This window comes from Castor canadensis, chromosome 8 (assembly GCF_047511655.1).
Source record: "Castor canadensis chromosome 8, mCasCan1.hap1v2, whole genome shotgun sequence".
Taxonomy (NCBI): Eukaryota; Metazoa; Chordata; class Mammalia; order Rodentia; family Castoridae; genus Castor; species Castor canadensis.
In genome coordinates this window covers 89,178,332-89,198,896 of record NC_133393.1, presented here as the reverse complement: position 1 = coordinate 89,198,896, position 20,565 = coordinate 89,178,332, and the positions used below count along the sequence as shown (strand labels likewise).

General features: G+C 49.7%; 1 protein-coding gene across 1 annotated transcript; it reads left to right on the top strand.

Annotated features, from left to right (window-relative positions):
* Positions 1-12,076: 12,076 nt before the first annotated feature.
* Krt74 (keratin 74) lies at positions 12,077-20,565 on the top strand. The gene is made up of 9 exons (XM_020160310.2): positions 12,077-12,620; positions 13,278-13,492; positions 13,923-13,983; positions 14,473-14,568; positions 15,075-15,239; positions 16,724-16,849; positions 18,165-18,385; positions 18,822-18,856; positions 19,264-20,565. The coding sequence occupies exons 1-9, from the start codon at positions 12,150-12,152 to the stop codon at positions 19,461-19,463; spliced, it is 1,590 nt and encodes a 529-aa protein (XP_020015899.2). The 5' UTR covers positions 12,077-12,149; the 3' UTR covers positions 19,464-20,565.

Genomic DNA, 20,565 nt, shown 5'->3' with positions numbered 1-20,565 from the left:
TTCTGTTACTATAACAGGGTACTTGAGCCTGGTTAATTTATAAAGAACAGAGGTTTATTTGGACTCATGGTTCTGGAGGTCTGGGAGCATGGTACCAGAATCTGTTTGGTTTCTACTGAGGGCTTCATGCTACATCATATCGTGGCAGAGAAACAGAAAGGGGGAGTGGCGGGTATGTGGGGAAGAAGCACGTGTATGAGTGATACTAAGGGGGAAATGCCAGACTCACTTTATAATAACTCACTCTCAGAGAACAAATCCAGTCTCTCCAGAAAGACATTATCCATTCATGGGGACTGTGCTGTGCCCCCATGACCTAGTCACCTCCCCAAAACCTCACCTCCTCGCACTACTGGGGTTTAAACTCATGCTTGCTAGGCAGGTGCTTTACCACTTGAGCCACACTCTCAGCCCTTCATCCTAGCTTTCTTGGTCTGTCTTCCTCCCCTCTGGGTCTCCAGCCTCACCTGGATCTTTGCTGTGTGGTTCCAGTCAGGTATGCACGGGGTGGAAGTTGTCCTGGTAAACAGCTGAGATTTATTACTGACACAGCTGCTGTACATTGCTTCACATTCCCTGTGTCACTTATGCCTTGTGACATGGGGCAATATCTCCCCTTTACAGAAAGACACACCAGGACACCAGAAGTTGGAACTTGGGCTTGGCTTGTTACTGAGTTTGTGAAAGGCCCTTCAGTCTCCCACACTCACTGCCTGCAGTTGCTAGCGTGGTCGTTCTGTCTTCTCCTTCACCGCCTCTCTCTGCTGCCATCCAGACCCCAATCCCCTTCTCTGCAGTGGCTCTCCTCTTCTTCCAGCCAGGTTCATTTTCATCCATAAGCATGGGGGCCTGTGTGCATAGAAGCTTCTGGATACTATGGATAAACAGTGGTTCTGTAACAAGTATTGAGTGAGCCAGGCATTGTTGAGGCACAGAGCCTGAATAAGTAATGAGGCACAGACCTCGTGATTTTTACCATCATGTGATGGTAAAAATAAGCAGTTAGCAAAGCAGGGTGTAACATGGTGTCAAGCGGTGTTAACTCCTGTGAAGAAAAATTGAGTAGAGTTAGGAACGAGAGATTTAAGGGTGCTTTTTGTAGGCTGGTGTGTTTCTTTGGGTACGTCTGTTTCTCAGTCTGTTAGCACAGTTGATTTGAGCAAAATCTTTATGGGAGACACTGTCTTTCAACCATGAACCTTGTTAGAGGGTGGTGGGGCTGGAGTCTTTTCATTTCTCGACCCCGTCTCTCCTTACCTTGACCCTCCAGCCTTTCCCTAAGCTGGCCAGGCTTCCCATACCCAGGAGCCTTTGCAAATAAGATTTTCTCAACCATGGTATCTGTTACTCACATATTGGAAGCCTGCTTCTCTTTTGTGGCTAGGCCAAAATGCCACCTCCTACATTCACAGGGGACCCTGTCCCTCCAGGTGGAATCCATCAAACCATCTAGCACAAGAGGGATTATTTGAGCTTCCTGCCTAACAACTCCTCCCACCCCCTACCCCCACTCCCATCCCTATTCTATAGGCCGGCAAACTGAGGTCCTAAGGGTAGAGTGATCTGTTCACAGCACCACACTGGGGAGCAGCAGCGTCTGGACTGGTAGTAGCATATCCATAGCACCAGCCTAAGTCCTGTACAGTTCCTGCTTTATCTTCTTGGTGTCGTGGCAGCTGCTCCATGACTGTCCCTTCTTCCGCCCCCATAGCCTCTTCCAGGCTTCTCAAGTCAGACCCCGCAGCAGCAGCCCTCACCACATATGTGCCACAGGAATGCATGGCTGTAGCCCACCTTGCTGAGGAAAAGGCTCAACACACCCATGCGTGTCTGGGATGACTTGGCATGCCAATGATGAAATGAAAATACATTCCTGTTTTATGTGCCTTGGTGTCTGCAGTGTATATAAGTTATTACCCACACTGGGATCCTTTTGTCCTGGGCAGATACGAAACTGGATTCTTGAATGATAGGCAAAGCCAGGACTGTCAGGCAACTGGTCCTTTCGAGCCTGGAATTTTGTCTTCAAATTTGGATTCTTTTAATGTCACTTGTGGCCCAGTGCAAGACGTAGCCCTGGTAAAATAGGATTGACACAAGCTGGCCTTTGTCTGGAGCTTTCTATACGCCAGGAATTCTCTGCACTGTCTAAGCACTTCCGGTCTGGCGACTCAGTTAATTCTCCTGGCAAGTGCATGTGTGTTATTGCTAGGAGCTGTTACTGGGATGTCCCTGTCACTTGTGGTGATGCTGAGGCTCAGTGGGGTTAGACAGAGCACCGGGGGTCATACAGGGAGGAAATGGCAGAGGTGGGAGTTGAAGCCCTGCCACTTCTGGAGTCTTTGCTCCCAGCAACACCACTTCATTCCTGCCAGAGACCTAACCATAGAGGACCTCCGAGAATGACAAGAGGTCATGGAAGCAAAACAGTGCACGTGCTCACTGTTGTAGGATTACAAAGCACATTGTCTTACTACAGGAACTCTTTTGGAGAAAAGAGTCCTTCAGTAATTTGATTGCCGTGCAAGTGGCATAGAGTGCTGTTGCACACCGATAGATGGTGTAAGTCAATCACTTGGTGGTGACTTTTTTTTTTGAGGTACTGGGATTTGAATTCAGGGCCTCGTGTTTGTGAGGCAGGTGCTCTACTACTTGAGCCTGCTGCCTGCCCCTTTTGGTGTAGTTATTTTTTCAAGTAGAGTCTCATGATTTTTTGACTGGGCTAGCCTGGACCTCGATCCTCCTACTTATTATACCTCCCTCAGAGCTGGGATGACAGGTGCACACCACCACACCCAGTTGGTTTGGTTAAGATGAGGTCTCCCTAACTTTTGGCCTCTGGAATAAATGGAATTACAGGTGTGAACCACCACGTCCAACTTCCTGATGCAATAAAGGACACAGTAAATACAAAATGAGGTTTCATACCTCATTTTCGTGCTTGCGTACCACGGCATGCAATTTTACAGTGCACTTTTCCTAAGTACAAGAAGTATATTTTAAAATCCTAATAAAAAGTATAGTATAATAAATACAGATACCTGGGTATCATGACTGCATATCTGCATGTCCTGTAGCTTTGTTTGGGACATCACAAGACAGAGTAAATTTTCAGCCCTGTTAAAACCTTCTGGGACCACCACGGTGTATACTGCTGGTGGTTGACCTAAACGTCAGGCTGTGCATGACTGTATTATTGACCCGTGCTTGCGGGGACTTCTGTGTGTGTGGGCTGCACACTGGCTTGTGCCCGAGGAGTGCGACAGCTGCAGCACTTGCCCAGAGGCCTGGCGGAGGTGGGCTGAGGGCTGGGGGTACTTCAGGGTGTTGGACTCATTCCTTCCCTTCCAGTCACCTGCTCTTGGGTGCTTTTCCCAGCCCACAAACCCTCTTGGGCGCTTCTATTTTGTGCACACACTGCCATCTGCCAGCGGCTCCAGGTACTGCACCTCCTCTCCCTAGGTGAAAGACTTCTTTCTACAGCAGGAAGGGGGTGTGTGGGGGGTGACGATCTACACAGGCTGTGTGCCAGGACAGAGGGGCCAGCTGGAGGAGGTGCTGTTTCACTCCCTGGCATGCCCAGGCTGGTTCAGCCTCCGTGTTGCCTGGGCCCTGGTTCTGTCTCTCCTCTCCCCTCTCGTGGGAGGGAGAAGGGAGCTGGGGCTGTCGCTGCTGCCGCCTGAACCTCCTTGCCAGTCAGAGTGCTCAAGGCCTTCAGACATCTCTTCCTCAACCGGTGCCTAAGAATCTTGATGCTGCTCCAGATGTCGTGGGAGTGAGAGCCCCTTCATGCAGCAATCCGCGCCCCCCAAGCCCCACCAGCACGCTAAGCAAACCCCAACTCTAGCTGCAAAGAGGAGCTCTCAGAGAACTTATTTGATTTCATGCAGCACATAAGCCAGGCATAGAGGCATTGACAAGGCACAGCCAAGGGACTACAGAGGAAGGGAAATGTCAAAGCTGAACACAGGCAATCTGGGAAGGCTTCTTGAAGGAGGAGGTAGAAGGGACATGAATTGTTGGAGACAGGGAGCTTCTTAAAGACTTTGTAGGTCTCACAGGGCAGCTGCTTTGGGGTTTGAACTGCACTTTGCCAGCTGCCTTCTATTTCCCTTCCAGGACTCCATCACTTCAGCACCAGCGGGTGACAGTTGTGCGAAGGACAGCCACTCTGCACCTTTTCTCCATCCTTACTTTTATACTTGGCAAGTATTTACAGAACCACAAGAGTGCTGAGGGGTTCCCTCTCCCACCCCTGCCAGAAAAGTGTCCACACCACATCCCTGTGTTGACAGAGATTCTCTTAGGAGGCTTATGACTGAAACCTTCCTCCAGGGCTAGAAGGGAAGTTAGTAGTCACGCAGTGTGGAAGGACACACACTGCAGCCTGCTAGGATCTGAATCCTGTGTTTGTTTCTGTTGCCACTTATAACTGATTTGGACAACTCAGTATCCCTGCTTTTTTTTTTTTTTTTCCCAATACTGGAGTTTGAACTCAGGGCTTTGAGCTTACTAGGCAACTCTACCACTTCAGCCACAGCTCCAGCCCTTTTTGCTCTGATTATCTTGGAGATGGGGTTTTCAAACTTTTTACTCGGGCTGGCCTCAAACATTAGTCTTCCTGATCTCAGCCTTCCAAGCAGCGAGGATGACAGGCATGAGCCACGGTACCTGGCTCTCCCTGCTTTATTTTTTTATTTGTAAAGTGGGAAAAATGGATGGGTTTGTATGAGGATAGAACGAGTTCAAACATGCAAGAGCTTAGGCCAGTGACGAATACACAGCAAGCTCTGAACAAATGGTGGTTCCTTGTTACCCCGAGGCAAACCTGCCAGACCTGATCCTGCTCCATTCCACACCCATCATGTTCTCCCCGACCCCCAGAAGGTCTGTCCTGTTCCTCTGAGCCTGTTCACGACTCACTGTTATGACATGTGGTCCTCACTGCTGCTCTCTGTTCCTTTCCCTTAACTGGAAGCTAGAGTCCCCCAGTCCTTGTGTTCACTGGCTCTTATTCAGCCTGCTTGCTCCCTGGCATGGGTCATTCTTTCCCTCTCTTCTCACTCATTTTGCGACCTTCCTCTTGACCCCACAGCTGCTGTCACATCTTATAGCCAGCCATAAAACCCCACTTGCTTCCTTGGAGGCCTTGGGACACGGAGGAGATGGGGACTTGGTTCCCTGGCATCAATGTGCCCTGCCTTTTTCTCTGCAGGGGAGGGGATAGAACTTTCCCAAGGCTTTAGCTGGAGGAGCTCACACTCTGATCCTGAGTGTCCCCTAAGTGCTACATATTCCAGGCTCTACTGTCGTGGTACTTTTCTTGAGAGTGGGGCTTAGGGCCCCTTGTTCCTCAGCAGCAGGGAGGTTCCCTGTAGCTAGCAGGTGAGCCAGACTCCCATTCTGGGCTGGGCTGCACGGAGATATCTTCCATGAAACCGAGGGCTCAGTTCACCCCCTGCCTCCAGCCTCAGGGTGCAGCCCCTCTCCTCAGTCCCAGTCTACCCTCCCCACTGACCTGGGCTTTTCAGGCTCCCTTTCCCTCAATACCCACTTCTTTGTTCTTTCTTGATTTCCTGCTTTTATGTTTCATCCTCCCAATTCCCACCTTGTCTGTGGTTACTGGGGCCTCTGATGCCTCTGCCTTGTCTAGAGGTGACTCCCCTTCTTCTGTGCCCTTCCTAACTCTGTTCCCAGGACTCAGCAGGCTCAGTTATAATGTGGGCACAGGGAGGGGGGCTGGCCTTTCTCCCCATACCTGAAGCAGGTGCCACCCCATGCCTGGCCCACCACTCAGGCATCTCTGAAGGGATGGGATGGGGCCGGGCTTCTCCTTCCTGTTTGGACAGGGATGATAGGAGATAGAGAGCATGTCATTAGTGATGATGTGGCTTAATTACTGCCTGCAGTGCAGTGGTGTGTTTACTTTGCAAATGGGCAGAGGAAGAGGCGGATCAAGCATTCAACTTCACAGTCAGGATAAAAAGATGAAGAGATTTTCCCCCAGCCTCTTTGTTCTCATGTGAAAAAGAATCATGCAATGGAGGATACTTGGGGGTCACCAAGTGCCTTACAAACTTCTTCCAGAAGTGGTTGGGGCAGAGGAGGTCTGAGATATGGGTATAGATGAAACAATACCTGAATGGGGGGACTGGTGATACTTTCAAATGAGCAAAGGGAAGAAATCTCAGAAATCTCATCTTCTCCAGAGCAAGACAGTGCTTGCCTGTACATACCTGTGCATTCGAGCAAAGAGGAAAATGCCTGTGATGACTAGGCAGGTGGTAGGTGGAGTTGCAAAGAGTTCAGAGAGCTTTTTTTTTTTTTTTAAGAGAGAGAGAGAGAAAGAGAGAGAGAAAGAGGGGAAGAGAGCTAAAGAGTGCTGGGTCTACAGTAAAGGCTAGGAGTCTGCCCAGTTGTAAAGACTTTGAGTGTAGCAACATGAGAGGGAAGAAAGAAATGATCCTGGAGGAGCTTGGCAAGACCCACTGCAGGATTTGCTGAAGGCAAAGGATGCTCAGGCTGGGAGAAACAAAACCTAGCCCACAGACTCCTAAGTCAAAGGGAAGCTGGGTAGGGCAGGGTTTCTGGTGGACAGAGCCCTGGTGAGCTGGGAGCTGAGGACAATCACTTTCCCCCGTAGGCTCAGAGAGACAAGCTCTCAAGCTGCCTGCAGAGGCAGACGAGAGCTGGGGAGCCAGGAACTTCTGACGAGCCTGTTTGGACAGGAGAGAGAATTCTGATCAGAGGCTCCGGCTCACTGGTATACTTGGCAGGATCCTGTCTGAAGATTTAGGCACAGACTGCCCTGGAGGAATGTGCATTTTGTGCCCAGCTCTAGGGTATGGTGAGGGGACATGTGGGGACCGTCATCAAGCTGAGCACCCTGGTGAAGGACTGAGCCTGCCTAGAGAATATGGTACCTGTTACTCGTTGGCACCAAGGTGCTGTGTGGGAAGGATAGGACAAGCCTGTCCCAAGCAGGGCTGCTGCAGAGGAGGAAAGGGAAGCTTATGACTTGGAGGTGGGTGTGTGTGGAGAGATGGCTCCTTCATGCCTCCCCCAGAAGAGATGTAGAAAGTTCCATTAGACCTTGCAAAGACCAGGTTTCAGGTCTACATTTTTCATAAATAGAGGCTTCCTGCACAATGTGTACTGCACTCACATGGCACCAAGAAATGAGAGTCTTGAACCTGGTGACTGATGTCACTCAGCACAATGCCTGTCACAGAACAGGCATCAGTAAGTGTGAGTGGACTAAATTTAAGCTGATGCTATCTAGCCACCTGCTTTCTAATTAACCCAAGGAACTTATGTTAATGTGAGCGAGAGTGGGAAGGGGCACTAGGAGGGGTCGAGAGAGACTAGGGAATTGCTTGACTTGGATGGAATGACTTCAGCGGTCCCTCAGAATGCCTGAGGAAACTGGTACACTCTGCAACATGGTTGTGATGTTTGGGTGATCAACCATGGAGATTTTTCCCAGAATGTAGCTCTGAAAGTCCGATGTCCTAGACAACTCCTCCATGGTACCCTACAAAATGGTATTGAGGTATTTCCAATCTCCATGTCTGGGTGCTCTGCTTATCTTCTGTACCCAGCGTTCTTCCTTCCCCTTTTTAGTAACACAGAACTTTTTGCTTTCCTCTTCCCACTTGCTGCCCAGCTCTGTTCCTCAGCTGGATCCAGAGCCCCAGATTGAAGCAGTGGGCCCTGTCCACCTCTCTGATGCATCTGCCCTGGGAATGGATGGCCCAGGAGTCAGAGAAATTCATGTCAGGAAAGTGAAGAGTTTAGGAAGGGGGCATGGAGCCAAGTGGAGACAAGCAGATGAACTCTGTCGAAGGAACTATCTAACTTTGGGCTAGGAGGGGAAGGCAGGCTTCTTTCATACCACTGGGAGAGGCAGAGGGTGTTACTAGGTTTCCATGCTGAGCTCATTTTGTAAGAGAAAGTAGAGAACTCAGTGTTAGGTTGTATCTAGCTCTTGGGTGCTGTGGTTCATTGCCAGATCTTGTCTCAAAGTTAGCTCAAGAATCTTCAAGCATCTTCCTTTCTCCATAAATGACCTCTTCTGTTGTCCTGTGCCCAGCGGCAGTCAGCAGATCAAAGGGCTACAGAAAAATGACCTTCGTTATCCGCTTAAAAAGCAAGCAGACATGGCTTTGGTTATGTCTCCTTGGGATTGTTATCGTGTCCCATTTGAGACTGCCTTTCATTTACTTTGTGTGTGCTTTGTAGAACGGGATTCTTACCTTCTGGAAATATTCTGCACCAAGATGGCAGGAAATTAGGGCACAGTGGACTCAGCTTCCTCAGGACTCCCTGGGGTACCCATGTCACATGAGGTTATCCCCAGGCAACACAGGGCCTATTCTTTAACCTATAGCACAGGTGTTGGAAAGTTGCTTCTCTCAGGCCCCTTGCATGATTCTACACTGCCATAGGCCAGGACTCCCTGCATGGAAGCCTGGTGCACCTGCCTGTTCTGGCTGACATTCTGGTTTCCAAGCCACCCCAGGGTACCCGACCTCTGTTTAATTCTGTTTTAAATTTGAGACTGGTGAAGACTTACGATAAGCAAAAAAGCATATTTTAAGGAGATTTTTTTAAATAAAGAATTTAATAATAGCTTGTTTGGTCACTCATTTATACCCAATACAATACAGATGTGCAGAGTTCTGACTGTAACAATTGAAACAGAACACATTTCATGTGCATATGTTTTGTCTCCTCTAGTTTAGTACATGGCACAGTAGGTACTCAATTTCATACCCATTGAGGGAATCAGTCTCTTCAGGCTTTGGACACTCATTAGTCCAATGAACTCAAAAAGTAGGGTGTGGACTGTGATGAGTAATTAAAGGGTAGCCAACATGGTGAAGGGTGGGACCGTAGGAGATCCTACTGCATAGACCAAAGGCAACTCCCCTGCAATTATATCCCCTAGGAATCAGTTAGGAGGGGCACCTCTGAATGACCATGATCACACCAGGGCTGTCAGGAAATTCCCCACAGCCTCCACTTTTTCCTTCTCTGTCATAACCACTACCACCACTGTGACATCATCACGCCCTTGCTGACTATCCCCAGCACAAGGCCTGGTATGCAGGAGGCTCTCAGGAAGTGTCTGGGGAATGAACTCAAGGGTGCCTGGGCCCCTGGTCCTCGGTGGGCTCTCCCCAGCCTGTCTCTGCTGAACGTGGATAGGCTCAGTTCGTGCTGCAGCATTTTTGCAGGCACCTAGAAATCTGCTGTTTGTTAGCCTATGTCTTCTGCCTTAAGAAGCCAGACTTTGCTGCTTGGTAAATTCTCTGTTGAGACATCCCCAGTAAGACAGCCAGTTCTCCTACCAGATTGGAGCTCACAGCCAGGTAATGGGGATTTAGAACTGTGTCGAGAAGCTTCAGATCATCAGAACCAAGTTTATTTCCCCTTTGGAGCCCACAATGAAGGGCCAGCTTCTGGGGGTTCTAGAATAAAATAGCCTCTCACAAAGGTGAGTCTTTTCCTTCCCTCTGATCACCCTGATTTGGTAGACTTTCTCTCTGAACTCTTAGAGTGATAGCTCTTGGTTCTGTGGAACCCCTTCCACCATACTTGTCCCCAGAACTTGAGAAACATAAGCATAGTCCACACCTAACATGCCTACTAAATTGCATCTTTGCCTCTCTTTTTCACCTTTATTACATAACATGATGGTTAGGAACCATGCCTTTGAAACAGATGCATTTGAACTTCAGTCTCATTTCTGACTGACTAGCTGAGTGACCTTGGGCAAGTCCCTCAATGTCTTTAAACATCAGTTTCCTCAACTGTAAGTAAAGTCAGTAATGCATAAATTAAATTAGATATCCCTTGCTAGGCATGGTAGCATACACTTGTAATCCCAGCACTTGGGAAGCAGAGACAGGAAGATTATGAGTTTGAGGTCAGCTTGGGCTACATAAGGAGACCCTGTCTCAAGTTAAAAAAAAAAAAGATATTCCATGTAATGCTTGGCACAAGGCCTTGCATTTGTGAAGTGAGCCAAATGCAGTTAACTTTTTTTGTTACACCATCTTATTGCTGCCAGAATTTCTACCACTGCTATAAGTAATTCTTCAACTCCTGTGATGAATGCTGTTGAGAATATGAGCCCTATCTTCTGGAGGTCCCTAAAACCCCTAATGAAAATTAGCTACTCCTAGGCCGGGTGCAGTGGCTTATGCCTACAACCCCAGCTACTTGGGAGGTAGAGATTGGGGGGATTGGAGTTTGAGACCAGTTGAGGTAAAAAAAATCAGTGAGATGCCATCTCAACCAACAAACTGGGTGTGGTGGAATGAGCCTGTGATCTCAGCTACATGGGATGGGTAAATAGGATCACGGTCCAGGCTGACTTGGGGAAAAAAATGCAAGACCCTATTTAAAAAATAACTAAAGCAAAAAGGGCTGGGGTGTTGGCTTAAGTGGTAGAACATCTGCCTAGCCAGTAGAGCTCAAACCCTAGTATTGCCAATAAATAAACAATTAAGCCACTCTTCCTAACACATTTAGTTATTTACAATGCTCTTCTATTATTCCAGGGCTTTGGCCCTGGCTTGAGTACTGCCGATTCCTCTCATTGGTCTCCACGCTCCTTGGAGGCTGGGGCCATATGTTGGTCAGCCCAGCACAAGGATTATACACCAGACATTTCCACACCAGAAAAGAGGCACAGCCAGTGACTGTGTGTGTGGGTCGGGAGCGGGGCATACTCCAGTTAACTGTTGATCTGCTGCCACCCTTGAAATCTGGTTTGGAAAACCACAAACCATCACTTCCATTATACCTTCCGGTGCCCTGGGACCAAGCCCTACCAAGAAGGCTGGGAGACAGGGATCTGGGAGAAGGAGGCCCACTGAGGAAAAGCCTGCCCTGTGAGGTGGGGGGAGGTCCTCTGTGGCAGACTCCTCCTCTGCTCTACCCACCTCCCCCACCGCTCATTCTCCCCTCCCCCTCCTCACAGTGGTAGTGGCTGTCTACTATGTTTTGCCTGATCCTAGTGGGTCTGCTCCCCAGTGGAGCTATATGTAGTGGTCAGTGTCCTGAATTGGGACAGCTGCCGGGTACTTATTTTTGAAACACGTTTAAAGCATTCCATTCCACCAGGACAACCTGAGATCTAAAGGCTGATATTTCCTGTCCTAAAATTGAGTGCCTCCTGGGAATGAACAGGAAATTGGCAGCACAGCTCAGGAGTGAAATTTAGGGGTCCCTGTGCCCCACTAACTTCTGGAAATATTCTGCACCTGCTCCTGTGCCAGGGGGTATTGGGTATCCTACTCAGAGTGGAGGGTGCGGGGGGAGATGAACTGATGTCTAACTCCACCTTATCCAGGAGGACAAATTCAAATGGAGGAAATGCCAGTGGCCTGAAAAGGTACTCACTGTTGAAAAGGCAACTTCAAGGTCATCACCTGACAGGCTTTCTTTGCCCAATCCAGAAAGCCCCAGACAACATCTCACAGGGGCTCATGTGGACACTGTGCGTCATTTATACCACCTTTTTGGGATCTGTCAGTTGCCAGACAACTATAGTCTCTAACATAACCAAAGGGTGTCTTGATGGAATTTCTTTCTGAATACAGCTCTTTAAGGACACGTTTTCAAGAAGAGTCATCTTTCCAAGTTTCTTTTCTCTATAAGTACCCCAGCTCCACAAGAAGAACAGATGACAGGGAGATGGCTTCTTTGGGGGAGGAAACCTGGTGTGTTTGGATGAGCCTTCTCTGGATAAAGGCAAGCACCTCCCCTGTTCCTTGCTGGTAGGTAAGCAAGAAGGAGGCAGCCCAGAAAAGTAAAGCTAGGAGATCTCTGAAGGGGATAAATCTCCAGTCCCTAATTAGGGAGCACAGATAAACTCCAAATTAGACCACTGCAGCGTGCAAAGGCAGCATATTCCACTTGCTATCAGAAGGGCTTTGTTGCTCAAAGGCTTGGAGATCTCCACTCTGCAAATTGCTCCAGCCCTTCAGCAGGGGCAGGAGACAGTGGAGAGACGCCCTTTTCCGGTGTCCTGGGCTCCTCAGGGATAAAAGGAGGTAGCACCCTGGTGCCCCAGTCTTGTGTTCTCTAGCCCTTGGTGACTGTATCTCTCCAGCTCTGTCAGCTCCATTTTCTCCACCATGAGTCGGCAACTGAACATCAAGCCTAGCGGTGACAAGTGCAACTTCAGCATGCTTTCTGCAGTGCTGCCGAGGAGGGCTGTGGGTAGCATGGCCTCCTACCGTGCCACTGGCCAAGGAGCTGGGGCTGGCTTTGGCAGTCGGAGCCTCTACAGTCTTGGAGGGAATCGGCATATTTCCTTCAACCTGGCAGGAAGCAGCATTAGGGATGGAGGGTACAGCTTTGGGTATGGCTCTGGGTATGGGGGGGGGCGGGCCAGTGGCTTTGCTGGTAGCATCTTTGGCAGTGTGGCTCTGGGGCCTGCATGTCCATCGGTGTGCCCACCTGGGGGCATCCACCAGGTTACTGTCAATAAGAGCCTCCTGGCCCCCCTCAACGTGGAGTTGGACCCTGAGATCCAGAAAGTGCGTACCCAGGAGCGGGAGCAAATCAAGGTCCTGAATGACAAGTTTGCCTCCTTCATCGACAAGGTGAGTCTCATAGGAGGAGGATAAGGCAGTCCAATGAAATGGAGGCATTTTGCCTGCAACTGGTCCCATCTGCTGAGCAATTGTCCATAGAAGGGTACAGCTGAGTCTTGGGATGGAGGTGGGGTCCCTTACCATAGGGGAGAGGAACAGATTTGCAAGGTAAGTAGAGCAAAAGAAGAAATGAATGGTTGTCTTCTTTGGGAACCTTATTGAGAAGGGTGGGAAACTGTATAGAGAGTAGCCTTACCTTGAGAAGGAAGTAAGGGACCCCGGAGGACACCTGAGTCCATCCCCAGCTCTCCAAAGGACATGAGGGCCTAGAGAATCAAGCACCATTCAGAGAGAAGGGCTCGGAGTCCAAGAAGACATTAGCTAGACATAAAGGAGAACATCTCCCAGGACCAGGGTCAGGGTCAGGCAATAGACTCAAGATGTGACGTCTCCCTCTTAGGCGAGTTCTTAACGACTGGTGGTCCAGAAGGCTAGGGAATGAGCACGTATAAAAGGTCTCATTTGCAGCAGATGCCAAGGGTGGAGAGTCAGAACTTGACCAAAAGAACTCTACAAAAACTCCTTATCTGGGAAGTCCATGGTGTATGTCCATGGGGGCGTGAGAGCATCCATGTGGTTCTAGGTGGCCATTAATTTGGGTTCCAGGTGCGGTTTCTGGAGCAGCAGAACCAGGTGCTGGAGACCAAGTGGGAGCTTCTGCAGCAGCTGGACCTCAGCAACTGCAGGAAGAACTTGGAACCCATTTATGAGGGTCACATCAGCAGCCTGCGGAAGCAGCTGGAGACACTGTCTGGGGACAGAGTGAGGCTGGACTCAGAGCTGAGGAGCATGCGGGATGTGGTGGAGGACTACAAGAAGAGGTGAGCAGGCCCTGCCAAAGGATCATAGGGTCACATACCCAGTCTCTGTGCCATTATTTTCAGGAGTGCAGGGAGCAAGTTCCAATGTCAGGAGCTCATGTCCCCTTCTCTGATTAAGGGGAGAGGGGTCCACCCTGTGTGGTGAGAACATCCTACCTGGTTAATAGGTAGGAGCTCCTGTGCTCACTGACCTACTGAGTGGTTCAGTTGTTGGTTGGGGAGCCCCTTAGGTGTCTGTGTATTTTCCTGGAGTGCGAGTGAGCTGCAGTGAAGTAACCCAGGGATTTCTTTCTCCTACCACCAGCCTCCCAGTGCTCACTCACCTGGAGACCCAGCTGGGTCCCTTGCAACCCAAGCACTCACCTAGCCAGCAGGAAGAGGAGGTAAGTTGACCAAAGGGACTGAGGTCTTTGCTGTCTTCTGTCCACAGATACGAGGTGGAGACTAACCGGCGCACAGCAGCTGAGAATGAGTTTGTGGTGCTCAAGAAGGTAAGCAGAGAAAAGCCTACGATCGCTGGTCTCTCTTGCATCACCATCCTAAACAAATCTGCTCCACGCTTCAGCTGGGGCCTCCAGGGACCTGCCTGATTGCAGCTCATAGTCCTAGCCTCCAGTGAGTTGGAGAGGAAGAACACAAACCCAGGAATTGGACAGGGACAGACAGGGGAGAATCCTGGTCTAGGAATTGGAAAACCCTGGTTCAGCTTAGCTTTCCTGTGTGACCTGAAGAGACTCGGCACCTCTCTGAGCTTTGTGTTTCTGGGTGTGCCAGAGGAAAAGCAGGCCCTGTTCCCCTTTTCCTATTTTCAAAGGTTCAATGAGTTTGAGAATAAATTGATGGTGAGTGATTTATTTGTCAATATGCTTCCCTTTGTGGGCAAAGTGTAGAAAGTCAGATGGCTTTGGGACAAGGGCAGAGTCAGGGTAACCGATGGAATGAGGCTTGTGTTGACTGACAATTGTGGGACCTCTTGATAGGACGCAGATGCAGCTTACACAGTCAAGGTGGAGTTGCAGGCCAAAGTGGACTCTCTAGAAAAGGACATCAAATTCCTCAAGTGTCTGTACGATGCGGTAAGGACACTCCTGTCCCCCACCCCTGCCTCTTTCCAGATGGGGCATCACCTGGCTCTTCCAGCAGGCAGCCAATGGGAGGGATTTAGGATCACCACAGGGAAAGATGTCTGGCTGGAAAGGTGCAAATTTCAGTGTCAGTTGATCATGGAGGAATGAATCTTGTCCCTGGACACAGAGGAGACAATTGATATGGCCACAGTGGTGGCCTTTCCTACAGGCAGGAAAAGAAATAACCCCATGAGGTCCTCTGGGGTCACAGATTCTTGGGTCTGGTGAAACTGTAGGAGACACATGCTCCTGCTGTCTTCTGCTGTGTGTGGCACTTGCTGACTGCTGTGACCTGTTCTCCCTTGGCCCTTCAGATACATCTGCAGAAGGCACTTCCCTCACTTTATCCCTGTGCATCCCAGTGACACATTCTGCCAGAGACACAGGCCCAGAAGACTGAGGGGACAGAAGTGGGATCGCTGGGGACCTGACTCTGTCCCCATCTCCCAACTTAGGAGATAGCCCAGATTCAGACTCATGCCAGTGAGACCTCTGTCATCCTGTCCATGGACAACAACCGGGACCTGGACCTGGACAGCATCATCGCGGAAGTCCGGGCTCACTATGAGGACATTGCCCTGAAAAGCAAAGCTGAGGCCGAGGCTCTGTACCAGACCAAGGTGGGCTCTAGCTTGGTCTTCTTTCTTCCTGGGAAAGGGCCCCTCCACCACAGAATGTGAGGGAGACCACCAGAGATGTGCTGAATGAAAGAATAATTACTACCGAGGGTCCAATGGCATTCTGCCCAAAAGAAACTCTCAGTAGAGTGTTATTAAAAAAAAAAAAACTGGTGTGGATGGGAATATCTAACAGAGAGATGGGCAATCCTCTGAGGGAGGAGAGTGTGAGCTGTTTCAATCATAAAACAAATGCATTAACTGGAATGGGGCCATGCTGCCACAGGGCAGAAGGACAGTCACAAGCATGGAGCAGAGTAGCTATGCATAAGCTGGGGTTGGGTGGGGAGTAAGAGAAGGGGAAGCTCTGAACTTTATTCAGATTGGTGTAGGAAGATCCCAAGAGCAAGCAGAATTCTAGAATGTTCTGAGTAATGCAGTTATGCTTTGGGGCAAGCCCTCTTGGGCTGTCAAATACAAAACCCTTTACCTTTGCACTCTCCAGGGACCCTGCTCTTGTGTTCCTTTTCACAGTCAGATCCCAATTGTGTCAGTCAGCTTCCCATTGCTATGACAAAATACCTGAGAAAATAAGGAGTAAAGGTTTATTTTGGTTCATGGTTACAGAGATTTCAGTCTATGGTATTTGGCCCTGTGGCAGACCAGTACATCATGACAGGAGCATATGGCAGAGGAGGCTGCTTATTTCATGGCAGCCTGGAAGCAAATATAGAGAGAAAAGAGGCCCGTGTCACAATATCCTCTTCAAGGGTACACACCCAGTGATCTAACTTCCTTCTACTAGATCCTACCTATAAGGTTCCACAACAGTACCAGAATGAGGCCCAAGCCATTAACGCATGGGTCTTTGAGGGACATTCCAGAGCCACTTGCTGTTAGCACTGCTGACAGCAGCTGAGGTTCATCCTCACTGTCTCCTCCTGTCCCTTATTCCCCATTGACGGACATGCCATTCCCCCTTTCCCAGAAGACTGGGTATGGGTTGGAGAGAAGCTACCAATCCCACCCATCCTGCCTGTGACCCCCCACCCCCCAAGGGCATGTGAGATTCTGGGCTTTCCTTTCCTCTGCTCTGTGGCCAGGAAAGTACTTCAGGAGAATGTGAGTTTCAAGAGAGCAGGGTGCTCACCTGTCCTGTGCACTGCTGGATCTTGGTACCTAGGACAGAGTGAGACTTCTAGAAGATAAGTGAATGAAGGAGAGGATCAGAGCTTTCTCATGCTGGGGAATGACTAATCAGTGCAAATTGCATTTCCCTCTCTAGCCCAGGAAAGACTGCAGACCAGGGTGAGAAAGGAGGAAAACTTAGAGGATGGGGGACTTCTTGGTTACAGCTGAAGGATGCTCAGACATTGGCTCCACCACCTTCACTCCAGGGTCAGGCCTGGCTTGCCCTAGTGGACAGAGATTGCCCAGGACCCTTTCTCTCCCTGTCTCATCATCACCTTCCTCCCTCTGAAAACTAGATCCAGGAACTGCAGCTGGCAGCTGGACGGCATGGGGATGACCTCAAACACACCAGGAATGAGATGTCGGAGCTTAACCGGCTCATCCAGAGGATCCGCTGTGATATTGCCAATGTGAAGAAGCAGGTGAGCAGTGACTCTGTGAAGAGTTCGAGTGTCATCTCCCATGATGGAGACACTGGGACCCACCTCTGAGGGAGAAATAAGTCTCTCCTCCTGGGCTTAGGAGCTGCAGGCCAACCATATTCTCTCTTTCCCACACTGCCTTGTTTCCTGCCATTAGAATTGGGAAAACTTAAGCCTATTCTCTGGCTACTCCAGTTTACAGATAAGGTGCCTGGGCTAGAAAGGGCAAGTGACTTGCCCAGGGCCCCCAGCTAGTCCTTCAGAAGGCTAAGATTCAAGCTCAGCTGTTCTCTTGTTTGTGATTTTTTGTCCCACAAACCTGCCCCACATCCCTACAGATGTTCCCCTCTGAGAACAGGACCTGTGTGCAGGGTGCATGGGGTGTGACAGAACCCTCTGCAGCCATGTTCTTGTCCTCATAGTGGGGCATGACCCAGGTGATAGAGGGACCCAGCACCAGATAAAGCCCTCCTAGATTTCCATGACTTATGCCACAGGACCCTTTCCATTTTACCTGGTCCTGTTTACCTGGGGACCCTCTCTTACCTGAAAGCAGCAAATCCTAAATGCTGTGTCAGAAGAGAGATGACTTCAGAAGTCGGGGTGAAGAGTGGATGAGGATCTTCCTGGAGCCTCCCGAAGAACCAGGTCAACCAACCATTCCAATGTTAGAATTGCCAAACGGACAGATCAGAGCCCATTCTCTTGCCTGTACCCCAGAATCTCCAATGCAACTTGGGGGAGCTCAGAGACAACTCTGGAGTTTGATGACTCATGGACACCATGAAGACCCCTACTTCCCCATTAGCACTTGGCATCACAGTGCCCCAAGGTGTTCATGAGTCCAGTGTCTGAGCTTGTGGCTGTAAGTTAGGGCTATTCTAAGGGAAGTATCCCTTACCAATCCAGGCCAGATGTGGACACATTTACACACATACTCACTCCTGGGGTAATGTCCTGCAGCAGAAATCTGACCACAATGGGATCTTGGCATGCTGTTTGATCCTCAGGGTCAGCACAGCTAGAGTCTAGGGCACAATTCTCCTAGACCTGCTGTACTTGAATCTATGGCCATTGGTGGCACTAGGCAGCTTTTCATAGGTTGAAGTTTCTTCCTGCACTTTGAAATGCAAGTGCTCTCATAGCTTTCCAAGACAACTCCTTGAATCATTCACCTGCATTAGAAAATAGGGAAGCCACGGGGTCTGCTCTACAGCTGCTCCTTATCTGTCTAATGAGGGAGTTGTGCCACCTGCCCCGTATGATCTAGACATTATTTTACATCTTGCTGATCTCCCTGTTCTCTGCCCCTCAGTGCTCCAACCTGGAGACGGCCATAGCTGATGCTGAGCAGCGAGGAGACAGTGCACTCAAGGACGCCCGGGCCAAACTGGATGAGCTGGAAAGCGCCCTGCACCAGGCCAAGGGGGAGCTTGCTAGGTTGATGCGTGAGTACCAGGAGCTCATGAGCCTGAAGCTGTCCCTGGACATGGAGATCGCCACCTACCGCAAGCTGCTGGAGGGTGAGGAGTGCAGGTGAGTACAGGAGGGTAACCTTGTGGTGCCAAGGGAAAAGGGGCTACGAGAATTCCCTCTGGCTAAGGGGCCATTGGAGAGCTGGGAGATGAGAATCAGCAACGCTGGTGACACCATGAATGAGGGAGGCAGTGGTTTGACAGGTGAACTCAGCGGCACTTCCTGAAAGGGGGTGACAGTTGAGAGCCATGAACACAGGAGACTGGGTGGTACCACGAACAGAGCCCATGGGGTCTGTCAGACTTTGCCATATGCTAGCTGTATGGTTCTGGTAAATCATGGACGGTCTCTATTTTCTCACCTATAGAATAGAGTCTAATCACCACCATGTTGGAGAATATATTAAACTGACATACATGAAAGCAAAAGTCCATTAAGACTTAGCCGAATCTAGGCACTTCCCTGAGGTTTTATCCTTTAATTTTCTGTCTTACAGGATGTCTGGTGAGAATCCATCACCCGTGAGCATCTGTGAGTATCCTTGAGATAGTTGGGTTGGGAAAGCCAGGGACTCTGGGACAGGGAAATGCTACCTCCACTCATTGTCTCACCTCATGCAGAAGTGTCTGCCTTGTGATGGTTCTCTGGTTTCAGAGAAACCTTTTGTAACCTGGCAAAGTGACTGAAATTGCATCCACCCCTCTCTTTGCTGCCTTTTCCCCTGGGGATGTCATCTAGAGATGACACATGTCCTACGTGGTCCTCCTGTCACACAGTCTGGTGGATTATGGGGTCTCAATCATCTTGTCTGTGTGTCTCGGCTGCTGAGGACTGTCATGGGATCAAATAGTGTGTCCTCAGAGACAGCAGTTACTGTAGTTGTCACTTGCAGATTGACACCTGCTCTTCCCTCCCTGATCTTGGCTCTTCCTCCTCAGCTGTCATCAGCAGTGGCAGCTATGGTTATCACCCCAGCTCTGTGAGTGCCGACCTTGGGGCCAGCAGTGCAGCTGGCAGCCCCAACAGTTCCCGAAGTGGTGGCCAGACCAAGACCCGAGGGGCACGAGCAGGAGACCTCATGGAATCCCAGGACAAGAGTGCCCCAGTCAGCCCCCAAGCCGGGAAGACCACTCGATAAATGTGCTGTCCACTCACCTTAGCACCTAGAAGAAAGGATGTCTTTGCCACTACCCAAAGATGCCTGCCTCACCCACATTCACCAACCCTGAGTTTTACAACTGTCCATAGTACACTCAGCTATTTCACATCATGTCTTATCTTACTTTCAAGTTCTGATTGATGCAGTCACCCTCTATCCAGTGGGTCCCATGTGGATTTTATGACTTCTTATTTTCCTTGCTGCCTTCAGTTGGCACGAGGCTTTGGGAGCACAAGCCATCATTACCTTCTTGGCTCAAAGCTAGGTAGGATCATCCCTACAGAAGAGAGAGAGAGGAGGGAAGACAGTTTTGTTCTGTGGTTAGGTCAAGTTCTCAATTGTTTGAAAGGTTTTACTCCCTCTGCCAGCATGGTGGAGTGAACCTGGAACCATGCAAGTAGGAGGCGAGAAGTTAGACAGCCTTCCTCTGCCCCACAGGAAAGGTCTGTGGGATGATTCCATTATTTAAGAGAAAATGTGTACATCCTCAGACCACCAGATGCAGATGATTCACAAAGCCAAGTGGAGGAGAATGGGGGATTTTCTTGTCTCACCCACTTTCACTTGTCAAGCACTTACTACGCCCCAGGCACCCTGCAGTGCCTCTAATTCTCATGTAACCCTGTAAGGAAGGTGCATTGGCATTCTTAGACAGCCAGGGAGCGTGTTCCTCTGAGAGCTGCGGAAACTGCCAGCTGAGGCTGGGCTCACTGCAGGGTCCATGCTCTTCCCATGACTGTCTCTTTAACGGAGGGAATGTCAAATTCATGGTTCTTGATGTGGGCAACTTGCCTTTTGTCAACAACATGGCCTGTGATTGGTCCTTGGTCCTCTTTCTGGGGCTCCGTCCTACGGTAGCTTCTGACTCTCAATTGCCATTGTCATGAGCTGAGTCCAGTGAGTGAACTTGATCTTGTCTCTGTGTGTTATCATCCAGCCAAAAGTCATGGCCAATGCTGTAAATAGTCTTCAAGATGGCACCACCTAATCCTTCCCTTGCTTGAATTAAAGATGATGAATTTCTGCTGTATGTTCAATAAACTGCTCTTGAGTGACGTCAGTCTGTCAATCTCTCCAAGTG

Bases quoted from the DNA above. Each gene is read 5' to 3' on its own strand.
- Krt74 (XM_020160310.2), top strand. From the start codon at position 12,150: ATGAGTCGGCAACTGAACATCAAGCCTAGCGGTGACAAGTGCAACTTC. The intron at 12,621-13,277 runs GTGAGTCTCATA...TTTGGGTTCCAG, and splicing joins TTGCCTCCTTCATCGACAAG to GTGCGGTTTCTGGAGCAGCA. The intron at 18,386-18,821 runs GTGAGTACAGGA...TCTGTCTTACAG, and splicing joins CTGGAGGGTGAGGAGTGCAG to GATGTCTGGTGAGAATCCAT.